The 15063-nt window shown below is 39.4% G+C and overlaps 1 protein-coding gene across 1 annotated transcript in view; it reads left to right on the forward strand.

Annotated features, from left to right (window-relative positions):
- The window catches only part of itga4 (integrin alpha 4), a 41356-nt gene that overhangs the window by 3673 nt on the left and 22620 nt on the right, over window positions 1-15063 (forward strand). Inside the window, exons 3-7 of the mRNA XM_034693808.1 lie at window positions 22-140; window positions 804-904; window positions 4193-4325; window positions 6049-6116; window positions 6536-6665. Coding sequence (XP_034549699.1) covers window positions 22-140; window positions 804-904; window positions 4193-4325; window positions 6049-6116; window positions 6536-6665 — 551 coding nt within the window. The remainder of the gene's footprint in view (window positions 1-21; window positions 141-803; window positions 905-4192; window positions 4326-6048; window positions 6117-6535; window positions 6666-15063) is intronic.

The raw sequence follows: 15063 nt of genomic DNA on the forward strand, positions 1-15063 counted from the left end.
CTCTCTCTCTCTCTCTCTCAGGTTGGTTGTCGGAGCTCCAGAAGCCAACTCATCCGCCAGTCCGTCGGTTCGATCTCCGGGAGCTCTTTACCGCTGTGACATCAAGGCAGGGCAAAGCCACTGTCATCACATGCATCCTGGTGTGTTTCTCTCTGTTTGACTGTGGAACATTATATTATGTCATTTTCAACATTAGCTGCCCACAACATATGCAACAAGTGCAATTGTACAAGATCAAACAAGTGATTACCAGCAATAATTAAAGGGTTAACTATCCTCAAACTTCCTGAGATTGTACCAAGAGTTATGTTACATATATTAAGGTTTTTAGACGCATACTAAGTTAGCTTTTCAGTGTATTGTAGGACTGATTCCCAAAAACCTACAAGAAAATGAAGGCATTGTGCAACAGAACGACTGGTGCAGCTGCACTCTCCTTTGAAAGATAACCCAAATAGTGTGAAAGTCCATGAAAGCTTTACAAAGACTAACAGTAACATGACTTGTCGGATACAGCATCCTTCATCTCCAGCAGCACGCTTCCAGCTAATCAAATAAGTGAGGGAAGGATAGCAGAGGACAGATCTTGTAGTTCTCCATGTTACCTTACAAACATGGAGACAAAGGATAAAAATACTGTTGTTGCAGTGATTAAGAGTAATTCAATTAATTAATCAACTAGCTATCTACCATGTCAACACTTCCAGATGTGTTTTTTAAAAGAACACCTGCAATGAATAACGTATGAATGCTCTAAAACCCTGTGAAAGGTTGACTTCAGCTCGGTGTTTTTGTGTTTGTAGAGGTGAGAAACTGTGGGAAGACGTGTGAAGCAGAGAGTGACCATCAGTGGCTAGGAGTCAGTCTTTCCAGACAACCTGGAGACAACGGGGGACATGTGCTGGTAACACAAACACTCTCTTTCCCTCACACACACACATTTACCTCCACACATACAGAGCGACACAGGGGTTTCAAACAAGCTCTCATAGGTTGGCTGTGGTTTCTTGCATTTCTTCCTTGTGGTTGATGATGTATTACTAAAACCAGTGAAGAGTGGAAGAGTGATAGGTAACCTTAGCATGAACTGAATGTTCTATAAAGCAGGGAAAGTGTGTTAGGGCTCCAGATGACTCTGTTGAAATTAAGAAACTTCAAAGTTAGCAAAGGCTCTTGAAAGTTTGATGACAGCTATATCTTAGCCACAATTTTCACATAGTTTAGGATTCGATTAACTTAATATATACTCTTGATCGCTTGAAAAAACTATCTGATAGTTCATCAATAAAACATTTGTGAATTCACCTTTTTCATCATGGCACATCACAAGAAACGTGGAGTAGAGCACACAAGAGCAAAACTGATCGATATGTGAACAGCAAAGGACGTGTTTTGGTTTAATGCTGCTGTTTTCAACATTCAGGGGTAAAAGTCTGGTGTGTGTGTAGCTGGAAGCGCTCAAAGTATGTAAAAGTCTGGTGTTTGTGTAGCTGGAAGCGCTCAAAGTAGCTTCAGATTTATTCTCAAAGCTAAATGAACTTTAAAGAGGAACAATGTCTTAAAAGATTAAGTGCTTCTAATAGCAAGCTATGCTAACAAGCTTTAATTTTTTCAATTAGTGTACAAGCTGACCTTTCCATCAGTTTTCCATCATATGAATTATTGTAAGAGACATTCATTTATCCCTGCATGCCCTCACCCCCCAATACCTGGCTGACCTCCTCCACCAACACACTCCACACTCCAACACCTAAGGTCTTCGGACCTGTGTCTCCTCTCCATCCCCCGGACTAAGCTGCGGACCTTTGGGGACAGAGCATTCAGTGTGGCAGCCCCCACTCTGTGGAACTCTCTCCCTTCCGAAATCTGCAGCGCCCCAACCTTGGACAGTTTTAAGAAGGCAGTCAAAACGCACCTTTTCATCAAGGCTTTTCCCCATTAGATATCCCTACCCACCCCCCAGACCCACTACCTGACTCTGTGAAGCGACCTTGGGTTTCTTGAAAGGCGCTATATAAATATCAGTTATTATTTACACAATCTGTACAGCAATGTCCTGTGTCTACATTATTAATAATAATAATAATGTATTTGTATAGCGCTTTTCATAGACAAAGAACGTCACAAAGTGCTTTACATAGATGAGATATACAGACAGTTTCAAAAAGAGAAAATCAGGGGTCAATAAAACAGTGCAATTCAAATGGTATTACCCTGTTAAAAATGATCCAAAAGCCTGTCTGAACAGGTTTTAAAAGCTTTTTGAAAATATTGTCTGATTCTGCAGAGCGTATGGATGTAGGCAGGTCGTTCCACAGCTTTGGGGCTACATCAGTGGGACTGTTAGAAGGTGTAATGTTTCAGATCTGAGGGAACAGGTCGACTGGTGAGGGTGAAGTAGTTCAAATAAGTAATCTGGGGCCTGACTGTGTAGGGATTTGTAGGTGATAATGAGAATTTTTAACTGGATTCTAAAGGTAACAGGGAGCCAGTGGAGGGATCTTAATATGGGGGTGATATGAGACCGTATTTTTGTCCTGGTTAATAATCTGGCAGCAGCGCTCTGAAGTGATTGTTTGCGGTTGAGGGCGGACATGCTGAGTGAGGTAAAGAGAGAGTTGTAGTAGTTGATATGTGAAGAGAAGAGTGCATGTATGAGCATTTCCAGTTCAGTGGTTGATACTACAGATCTCATATTGCTTATCTTTCTGAGGTGAAATGAACATGAACAGGTAAGCTTTTTAATGTGGGCGTCGAATGATGTAATTTGATTAAACATTCATCAGCTAAGCAGGGTTCAGGGTTCCCACGCGTCCTGGAAAAACTGGAAAACCTGGAAAACAGTTGACCAATTTCCCAGTACTGCAAAACACCTGGAAAATGGGAGAAAAAGACAAATGTCCTGGAAAATCACGGATTGTCCTGGAAATTTTTTTCCAACATGACTGCGTGCGACCTGACAAGGTTAAAAAAAAAACACATCCCCATTCAACATGTGTGGCCATTTTTGTCATTCAGATCTATTTAGGTCAATTTATGCACTGATTATTATTATCATTTATTTATTTCAGTTAAGATTCCAGATTCCTTTGCTGGCTCTTTTGTTTTCTAATTTTTGAGAACAGAGAAAGCTGAGATGAGAGTTGCCCATCATTGTTACTTGGTTGCACTACTGAAGTGCTGTACATCTGCGGTTGCATTATTCTATAATCAATTTGCCATCATTTTTAAGCATGTAAGAGATGATTTCATGGATAACCATAGACTGCACGTCTTCAATGTAGACTTCCACTGAGAGGAACATATTAGACTATTTAGGAACTAAATTAGGAACTCAATTTGGACTGTCATACCAGCTTGATCATCACTGAAAATGTCATTGAAATGTCCTGGAAAATGATCTCTGGAAAAGAGTGGGAACCCTGAGGGTTATATTGGGCTCCATTCAGCAGTCTCCAAATCTCTTTGGAACACCAGCCCAATGCTATCCTGCATACGTAAATCTGCCTGCCCATGAGCTTGTATCCTCAGATGTGTGTAAAAATGCTTTTACTCTATTGGAAGAGAAGGAAAACTATGCAGCCGTCACAGTGTCAGTATTGTTTGAAAACAAGATACATTCTCTACATAAGAACAATTTAAATCAAGCAAAGGAAAGAGCTGCCACCCGACAGTGGAGCACATTTTCTTCATCTATCAGTGACAAACTCTGTAAGAGCCAAGAACACTGTGTTCACTCTTCCTCTTCTTCTTCTCATTGCTGTTCTTTGGCAGTGACACAGCACATCTGTAGCTGTTATGGAGCATCTACAACACACAATTCAGAGAGCTATGTTAGATAACACAGCATGCTACATATGTCAATGATAAAGGGTTAAATGTCTGAAGAAAGCTGCAAACTAAGTGAAAGCCTCCCTTTGATTGTTTCTAAATGCACGATGAGTGAAAGGTTGTCAACAGGGACACTTGAGGTTTAAAATGAGACCTCAACCACACACACAAAGTCTCTGTCACAGTGTCACAGGTCATGTGAATCAACACACACTGCTGCTAACTTGTGATTGTGTTATTGTCAGTAATGAGCCTGTGTCACATGTTTTCTATTGCATTCTGTGTGTGTGTGTGTGTGTGTGTGTGTGTGTGTGTGTGTGTGTGTGTGTGTGTGTGTGTGTGTGTGTGTGTGTGTGTTCAGGCTTGTGCTCACCGCTGGAAGAACGTCTACCACTCAAAGAAAGACGGTCAGAACAACAAGCTGCCAAATGGAGTTTGTTATCGCTATGGCGAAGACCTGAAACATGGCCAACCCATGATCCCCTGCTACAGAGGTACACACACATTTTAAAGTATGGGCCCATTTTTTTTGTCGACATGGTAGGTAGCTTTATCAAACCAACCTGTAACAATAGCCACTCCATTCCTAAATCCATGTCAGCTTTTGTCATGTATGGGTAATGTTAGAGCCGTAGAGTGATTTGAGTGTATGTGCCTTTAATTGTCATGCTGCCTGTAATTGGTGCTGCTAAATGGGAGCAACTGAGCATGTGCGCTGCAATGTGTACTTTTATCTGAGCAGGACAAGGAGCAACACATTTTCTAACCCTAGAAAAATGGTTTGTTTTTGTTTTGTCACTTTTGTGGAAATATGTGTTAATAGCGACTAGAGATGTGATTTTTTAGTAAATTCTCCATCCATCCATCCATTATCTTGACCGCTTATCCCGTTAGGGGTCACGGGGGGCTGGAGCCTATCCCAGCTGGCTTCGGGCGGAAGGCAGGGTACACCCTGGACAGGTCGCCAACCTATCACAGGGCTAACACAGAGAGACAGACAACCATTCATGCACACACTCACACCTACGGGCAATTTAGAGTGATCAATCAATCTGAGCATGTTTTTGGATTGTGGGAGGAAGCCGGAGTACCCGGAGAGAACCCACGCATGCACCGTGAGAACATGCAAACTCCACACAGAAAGGCACCCAGGAACCTTCTAGCTGTGAGGCAACAGCCCTACCCACTGTACCACCGTGCAGCCCTTCAGTAAATTCTCAGTTTGTTTAATTTTATACAGCATCAATTTCATTTTTGAGTAAACCTGTTTTACAACGCACAAATCAGTGAATATCACTTCCTACAGAAGTGGCAAGAAGGTTTTTGCTAAAAGTTGCCACTGCAGGTGAAAAACAGGAGGTGACTATGTTTAAGTGACTCACCTGAGTGCTTGACTGTATTTCTCAGTTATTTCTGGAGAATAATAAGCACACTTACTCCTATTTGTGACATTTCTTGTTTGTTTTTGTAAGCACTCATGCTTTTACACAGACTACTTTCCTAACGGGTAAATAAAGTTCAGTCAGACAACTCACTTTTACTTAAGATAAAGTTTATTGCAGCATACAGTATTGTGTTTGGCGTATGGGCTCCGAACCTCATTACTCCTTGTAGATATTTAAATGCAGACATTTAGGAGCAATGAGATAGGACTAACCCCCCTCGGAGCCCGCAGGTGGATGCCGGGGAGGAGGTGGGTACAAAGTTTTCACACAGCACTGAGCAGGACAGCAGGAGCACTTGCAAAGCAGAGGAAGAGACAGGGAGACTTGCAGCTCCACCAAATGAGAGGATGTTAAGATCAGCTGATAGAGAGGATGATGAAGTGTCAGTATGAATGAGTGCAGCTTGAGTTGTCTGCCTGAACTAGCTCACAGGCAGCGCTCCATTTATTAAATCACAAGAAGCACCCTCTTTAAAGTCAGTCAGAATACGTGTCACAGTCCTTTACACCTTAACCTTTAAATACATTTCCCTTGACTTTTACCTTTCCTGAATTCATGTATGTTTTCCAAAACCTTTGTAATAATAAACGATCCTCCTCTGCATTTTCATTCAGGCATTCCTGACCTTGGGATAGTTTGAGGGCCTCGCTTCTTGCCTGTGTGTGAAAGCAGCAGCTGTTTAGCTGCAGGAGGGAAAAAAAGAGTCTTATCTTATTTATTTGTTCACCTTCACTCCTCAACATGTATATTTGTTTCCGTCTGTGTTTTTCAGACCACCAGCGTAAGTTTGGTGAGGATTATGGGTCATGTCAGGCCGGTATTTCCAACTTCCTGACAGAGGTCAGTAACACAACACAACACAACAAGCTTCTTCAAATTCCTTTAGAGACTTTACTGTTTTCACCAACAGACTGTTATCCATCACTGCTGTCCTCTATAACTTTAGAACTACATATTGCTTTTAAATCTTAAGCACAGGAAAGCCTTCTAGAACATTCATTTCCACTTTTTCAGAAAAGAGAACGAAGTTTTTGTCTCCTTCCTGTGTCAAAAATAAATCTTACAACTCTCGATTAAAAACATAAAATACATGAGCTATGCCTTTTTGATTTAAGAGCTATTATAAAGAGATAGCATAGGGACAGAGATGTTATAAAACCCAAATAGAAATTGGGTCTGTATCCTTCAGTCATATTACATCACATTTCCTAACATCTTTTTTTATCTCTCTGAGTTTAGTTATCTTCTTCTCTCTTCAGGATCTGATCATCATGGGAGCACCGGGGACCTCTTATTGGACGGGTTCAGTTCTGGTCTTTAATACGTCCAGTGGAGGGATGTCTGTGTACCTGGACGACATTGGAGCTGTCAGCTTCGGAAGCTACCTTGGTAAATGATACACCTTCTGCACTTCTACTGTAGTACTTCTATGTGATACTGCCACAGCTACCACTGTGCTCTAGATTTCTCCACATAACCTCAACTAAAGTCAACTTTGACTGTGAATCACAAACAGTCACTCCTACAGCAAATCAAACACTTCCGGCTGATACTGGGTTACAATAAAGGTCTCTTTGGCTGCTGGAGGTACTACCATTGTACTAAACAGTTTAAAGGAACAACCGAATATGAAATGGTAAATGGACTTGTACTGATATAGCGCTTTCCTACTCTTTACTCAAAGCACTTTTACTCTGCTCGTCACATTCACCCGTTCACACCAGTTCACTCACTGATGGCAGAGGCTGCTATGTAGTAGAGCCCATCAGTATTAGCTAATGTCATTCAAACACATTCACAAACCACTGAACAACAGCGGGAGCAATTTGGGGTTCAGTGTCTTGCTCAAGGGCACTTTGGCATGTGACTGCTGGAGCTGGGATTGAACCGCCAACCTTCCGATTGATAGATGACCTTCTCTACCAACTGAGCCACAGTTCTTACTTAAAACAAAACCTCTAATTATGCACGTTTGCTCACTAGACATAATTAAACCAGCTGCTAAACAGCTAACTGATAGAAAATAGTAATCCACATCCCAGAGAGGAAAAAGTTGCAACTGTCCTCCTGCATGAGGACTTCCATTGTGTTCAACAATGTGCAGTTTTTATGCAGATGTGGAGCTCTTTCTGATACCATCTGTTAACGCCACCCAGCCAGCCTCCTCCTCAGTAGTTGAGCGCAGCCTACATTGGCATTGATAGTTGAGAGGTGCGGACTGACCCACTGCTTGCCAACATTTATCAGAGACTCACGCAAATCACCCTCCACTGACCTCCTGTTGTCTTAAACTGAAGTCTATTCAGTGAAACCAGCTCTGCACAAGCTGTATTTACTTAATATTGTACAAATGTTTTCTAAAATCTGTGGAGAAAAGTGTTAAAAAGCTGCTCGACTTCTCTGTTTCAGTATGTATCCAGCATGCTTTGTGCATTGAAGGGGTCACTGGCTGCTTCTTTCTGCATTTTATACTGGTATTTTGGTCGCACTTGTGTAAAGGAGGAAGCAGATGACTTTTTAGATGACCATAAAAGTGTTGAGTCATTTAATCCAGAATTTCACTTTATATTAATATTTCATTGGCTGCTGCACAAATCTCAACCCAACTCAACTTTATTTATAAAGCACCTTTCATACATGTAAACATGCAGCCCAAAGTGCTTCAGAAAACAGCAGAGACAGAAAACAACAGCTATGGTAAAATTATAAAAGGCAGGATTATAAATAAAATACTTTAAAAATAAATAAAATCAATACAGTAAAATTAATAAAATAAGTAAGCGTTAACAAGATCAGATGAATACAAGAAATAAATAGATAAATAGATAATGAAATAAGATAAATAAATGTTAAAGCATTAGTTACAATAATAATAATAAATCTACTTCACTTTTAAGCTTGTTGCAGTAGTTGATAAGCAAATAAACTCTGACACCCGACCACACAGGATGCTGTTTTGGACGCTTGTTGTGAGAAGTGTCTGTTTTGTTTTTTATAGACTAAGACATGAAACCAGTGATTGTGTGTTGAACTCTGAGAGCTGCATCAACAGCTCTAGAGTCACAGCAACACTGTGGCGAAATGCTTCCTGTGTTCTGACGGTCGGCATAGAGCCAAGCTTCATGTGAAAGTTTTTATACAGTCAGTTTATCACATTTTGCTTTTATTCAGCAGTATCATAAACAAGTGATAGATTTTAAAGCTTATTTTGTTGTTAAAGCTTTTATTATTAATCAGGCCCGGTGCAATGAACGCGTGCTGTCAGCTCTCTGATAAATCACTGAATTAATTTGCTTGTTAATAAATAATGCGAGGGATCGGTTAAGAGCCCTGCTGCTGGCTTGACAAGTCCAACATTATTCAAGCAAAGATTAACACAACCTGAAGTATGGACTTCAGTTGTATTTCTGACATGCTGAAGGCCTCAGGTTTACATAGCAGGGTGCTGATTGAAATAAATGAGAAGACTTGATTTTTCACACTGAGCTGAAGTTAGTTTGAACATGATATGAAGTTACTGCTAAACGTATCAAGCATTTCCACTTATAAGAGAGCAGTGTAACATTAAAGGTGACATATCACGCTTTTTTCATCAATATATATTGGTCTAAGAGGTCCCCAAAACATGTCTTTAAAGTTTATGCTCAAAAAAACACTTTGAAATCAGATTGTGGTCTGCCTGAAAAGCCCTCTTCTTCAGTCCTCCTCAGAACACTCTGTTTTCTCTCTGACCACGCCCCCTCAGGAAGTGGATGTGCCTCGGCTCTCCAGCACGTTGATCTAATGTTTACATGTTGGCTGAATATACACGGCTGCTCAGAGATCACGTTACTTCAACCCTCTGAGTCTGATCCAGAATCTGATCCTGACGGAGAGGCGCCTGTAGCAGGACCTGTCTGAAGGATTGGTCACAGATTTAGTGTTTCTTGTTGTTTTATTTGTCAGTGTGTCGACGTGTGTCTTGCTACACAGCTACAGCTACAGCTATGAACATGTAGCTATAGGGCTATGCTAATTAGCGCTAGCACTTATCCATGACAAATAAAAATCATCCACTAGATCTTCAAATCTGCAGACGTGGGGAGTAAAACCGACCTCTACCAGAAAGGCAGCGGGACCTTTTCTGAAGGATTGGTCACAGATTTAGTGTTTCTTGTTGTTTTATTTGTCAGTATGTCGACGTGTGTCTTGGTACACAGCTACAGCTACGCTATGTAGCTATGCTAACTAGTGCTAGCACTTATCAATGATAAATAAAAATCATCCACTAGATCTTCAAATCTGCAGACGTGGGGAGTAAAACCGACCTTTGTGTTAGTTAAGACAGCCTACAACTAGCATGCCTCCCTCCTACGCTTCTTGTTAGCACACATTTGTGCAGGTAATGAAAAACGGAGGAGGGATTCAGTATTATTTTTTACAGTCTATGGGCTGAACAAGCTCCGAGCTCTGACTCCGTGACAGACCGGATATTGTTGTTACGTAACAAAAACACAGAAGTCTGAAACGGCTCGTTTCACACACATTTACAGAAAGGTGGAGAAATCAAAACAGGGGCAGAATGGATTTTTTTCATTCTCGGGGGGTTTGTAGACATGCCAGGGACACATATTTCAGGTAGAGAACCATTAAAAAGTCGATTTTGCATGATATGTCACCTTTAAAGATCAGTTTCTGCAAAAGAAAAAAACATCATGTATCATTTATATGTACAATTTAAATGAGATGTAAAACTAGTAAAATATGTGTTATTTGAAAACCAGAAGTATAGACCGGCTCTCTGTAATTTTAGAACGAATAACATCAGGATCCCTAAGGTCACTGGAAGGTATAAAGGCCTGGATAGAAATCAGGATCTCTGTAATGATGATCGTGTGAGCGATGAGTACCATATTTTGTTTGAATGCAGGAACACAAGCATTCTGAATAATAGAGAGAGGTTCATACCCAGGTATTATTTCAAACGTCCCTCTGTGTTTAAATTAATTCTGCTTTTGCAATCAGATAAGCCAAATTGTATCTGTAAATTAGAGGCTTTTCTGAAGAATGTCCTTTCATTGTTTAAGTAAGATCTGCTGTACTTCAGCAATGCCGTGTGCCATCATTATATTGTTTTGTTATTTGTAATTTTATGTTCTGCGGCTCCATACCATGTAATCATGGTCTGAGCATCAAATTAAAATGAAATGAAAGAAACAATCAGGGTTCCCACGCGTCCTGGAAAACCTTGAAAACAGTTGACCAGTTTTCCAGTACTGGAAAACACCTGGAAAATGGGAGAAAAAGTCAAATGTCCTGGAAAATCACAGATTGTCCTGGAAAATTATTCCAACATGACTGCTTGTGATCTAACAAGGTTAAAAAAAAACACATCCCCATTCAACATGTGTGGCCATTTTTGTCATTCAGATCTATTTAGGTCAATTTATGCACTGATCCTCTGAATATTATTATTATTTATTTGTTTCACTAAGGCAGCTTCTAGAGTCCTTTGCTGGCTCTTTTGTTTTTTACTTAGCTAACTTTATATTTTTTGAGAAAAGAGAAAGCTGAGATGAGAGTTGCCCATCATTGTTGCTTGGTTGCACTAATAAAGTGAAGTGCTGTACATCTGCAGTTGCATTATTCTATAATCAATTTGCCATCATTTTTAATCATGTAAGAGATGATTTCATGGATAGCCATAGACTGCACGTCTTCAATGTAGACTTCCACTGAGAGGAACATATTAGACTATTTAGGAACTAAATTAGGAACAAAATTTAGAATGTTATACCAGCTTGATCATCACTGAAAATGTCATTGAAATGTCCTGGAAAATGATCTCTGGAAAAGAGTGGGAACCCTGAACAATGCATTTGTTATCATGAGAGTACTCAGTTAGCTGTCCTGTTTAAAAGAAGTCTACTGTACAAGATGTGGATTTATTCTGCATTGTTTTGTCAGAGGATCAGTTTGAAATAGGGATGTACATTTTAAGTATTCTCCATGATCGATCTTTGGAAATATTAACAATCGATAATTGATTAAACGTTTTCCATGTCAAAAACACTCCCAAATGCGTTTTTGCCCCTGAATCAAATTTTCCTTTGGGACACAATGTAAATAACTGAGGGGGATTGAATAGCTACAGATCATATTGAGGCGTACAAAATGTTAAACATGCTGAATTTCAACGTGTGGAGCATGCTCAAAAAGATATCTCCACGGACATACAGTCATAAAAGTGAAGGCTCAGACTTCAACATGTGGATTTACTGCATCACGATAACTGACCAAAAACATATTTCAGACTCACAGCGTCCAGTTTTCTGTTTACTCATTCTAATTGAGAAAAATGGAGACCTGGCACACAGCTGCCAGCAGAGCATCTCCGCTTTGCGCAACACCTTCAGTCAGCTGATTCACATCGAAACATGCTTTAAATGTGAAACATCTCCCTGATAGCTGAACGAAATTTGAGACCACATGTCATTTGTTCCACGTGATACAAAATAAAAAGTAAAAAACGTGTTTGAGTAAGGTCTTAACAATCAATTAATCAACATTTGATTAATTGTTAACATCCCTAATTTGAAATGTTGCAGGGAGGAACTATACAAGAAATAGCTGAAGTGAGCATCTGTCAAAAGTTGCTTCTAAGGAGTAACCACTTACTGACGCTTCTCCTGAAATCTTAATTAAGACTTTTGTAATAGAGTATCAAATAATGCTCCCATTACTCTGACAATGCAGATGCAGAGATAAAAACTGATGTACTGAGACACACTTCACCTCAAAGCTTAAATAAAGGTTTCATATTAGAGGAACACAACATGCTCACCTCGTTTTCTAAAGTGTGAAGGCACTGTGAGTTCATTTACTTAGTTACCGCTGGTCTTTTACAGAAAAAACAGGAAGCTGAGCAGAGAGGTGAGATGTTCTTTAGATGAACGTGTTCCTTTTTACTGTGAAATAGGGTGAAAAAAAATGTCACAGTGTCAGAGAGGGCACACACAGACTAAAAACAGACTGATGACAATGCTGGAAAGAAGAAAGAACAAGATAATTGAACCGTAACGCCAACTGCAGAGTGTCAGATCTTCAGTTATAGCAGCTGTGTGTGTGTGTGTGTGTGTGTTTGGGTGAGTGCGTGCAGCCGTTTATCTCACACAACGGGAAGTAGCAGCATCACAGTTTGGGGTTTTAGTTTGCACACGTGTAGAGTCCTCACACAAGCACACACACTTGCACAGTTATGCATAATAACTGACATTCTTATCATTCACAACCACTAATGTCAAGCCCTAATCAAAGAAACAAGTGACCAACCTCATGTGGTCTGTCTGTATCGTTCAAAGGTTCAAATTTACTCTAGATGTACTCAAATGTAATCCATCTTCAACTTTTACTGCCTGCTCTTACTGATAGAACAAAAGTAGTTCTTGATTTTGGTAATCATGCTTCCTTGATAGTTTGCTGAGAATTCAAAGCAAACCTTGGTGTCGGGGTTGATCTTGGTGATAAAAGAAAAATAGCAGCAACAAGAGTTCTACAAATGGACCAATGGGAGCCATTGTTTATGGCGTGATGCGTTATGAGTTTTGGGTCAATGTTGAAAAAGTTACTCATGCATGTTGTGCAAGGGTTCCCCATTTTTGGTGTTGCAGTCTTTTAAGTACACGACACTCTTCTAAATCAAGCTACAGTAAGATGTAGGTTAGCTTAGCACTAAAACTACAAACAGGCGAAAACAGTTAGCCTGGGTCAAAAGTAACAAAGCAGTAAATGAGATTTCTTTTTTTAAATTTGTTTATTTTATTTGTGCCATAGAACATTGTCATTACAATTATACAATATTCAAGACATAAGTACATAACGAGCATACAACATTCTTCTCTTTGAATACAGTTTAAAACGTATATCTACATTTTAGCCTCTATGGACTTGGTTTTCTCTTTTTATGGCAAATCAAAAATTATAAACATCCAGAGAGAAAGTACCAGAAATAAAGTAAATCAAGCAGTATCAGCACTCTGGCCTTGAATAATACCAATACAGTATTACGACACAAAGAATTAAAGTGAGTTACAAGAATAAAAGTAAAATAAATTGAAAATAAAATGAAATAAAACACATGAATGTTCCTACAATGCACCTAATAGACAAAGTCAGGTCTCAGACGTTTGCCCAGTGTGATCTGAACACTTCTAGCCTCAAATTTAAAGAGAAAGTTACCTTTTCCATTCTGTAAATCTCTATTGTCACATCTATCCAGTTATTTACTGTATGTCCAGCCTGCATCATCCATCATTGGGTGAGAGCCTTTTTACCTGCTGTCAGCAAAATAGCTATCAAGTATTTGTTGACACCTTTTTTTTGTTAGCAATATGTTTATTGAGTTTTTTATTCATTTCCATATATACATACGTGTATATATACATACACACGCACATATATACACATCTATAGAATAAAGGGAAAATCTATAAGAATACAAGGGAAAAACAAAAAAACAAAAAAACCTTAATTACAAAATGTTACATTATTATTGTCTGTATTAACTAAAGATAACCAAAGGGAGTACATTGTCATTGATGATTTGTTACTCACAAATGTTCTGTCTGAAAACAGTTTCTGCAAAAACAACCAATATTACAGACATGCCAACTCTTTCCCAGCCTAGTTCAATATGTGTGACAAATCCTTATCCTGAAGAAAATTCATAAATAGGCCCCAGATACCGTCAAATAATTATTGTTTGTCCTTTGTCGACACCTTTTACTTCAGGGGAGATATAATAGTAAATGAGATTTAACAGGGTGACCTGCCACCTTCTTCTTTTTCAACCAGGCAGACAGTTCCTCATTTCAACACAAGCTGAGTCAAAGTGCCCGGAGGAGTGATTCATGACACATTTGAACAGTTTCTGAAAATAATTTAGTGAATCTGACTTGGAGCAGTCAAAGGAGTAACCATCACAGATGAAAGTGAAGGCATAAAGAAAAAAGCAGAAGAATACGCCCTCAGATGAGAGTTAATTTTGAATGATGATAAATGTTTGTCAACGACTCATTTTTTAATAAAGAAAACGAGACTATGACGAGCTAAAGTGCATCACTGATAATAAAAACTCTGACGAACATATGTTTTGATTTTGTTAACAAGACGATGACGAGACAAAAACATTAGTGGCCGACCGTAGGACATTCAAAATCCATGTTTTCCTGGCTGAATTATTTAACTTAAGATATTACACAAGCAAAATGTCTGTGAAGGTTCTCAGCCATCCAGGTCATGGTAATCCAAAGCTTGATCCGTAAGGCAACTGGACTGGTAGAAATTCTTGAAAAAGCTTGATCCGTACCTACCAGTCCTACCAGTCCAGTTGCCTTACAGATCAAGCTTTGGATTCCCAAGCAAAAGAGGGAAATCTTGACGATTTTAACACTTGGTACAACCCTGATACCGATATCTAAACTACTGCATTCATTATTTTAAAGAGAGAAAATGCTTTGGCAAAAATCAAAGACTAAAATGTGACCAAAACTAGAGTGTAATGTTTTGAGTTTCCGTCGATTAAAACTAGACTAAAACTATAAAGGGCTGAAAAGACTCAAATGTGACTAAAACTAACCGGCATTTTCGTCTAAGACTAAATCTAAAATAGCTGCCAGAATTCACACTGAACTCTAACTGTATATCAAGTGTCCAGCTGTGTACACTAGATTTTTGCAGGTCTGGTTTTCTCTTTAAGTAAAAATCAAAGTGAAAGGCTTAATGTTCTGTGCAGTAGACATCGATTGTC

The sequence above is a fragment of the Notolabrus celidotus genome, chromosome 10, assembly GCF_009762535.1.
Source record: "Notolabrus celidotus isolate fNotCel1 chromosome 10, fNotCel1.pri, whole genome shotgun sequence".
Taxonomy (NCBI): domain Eukaryota; kingdom Metazoa; phylum Chordata; class Actinopteri; order Labriformes; family Labridae; genus Notolabrus; species Notolabrus celidotus.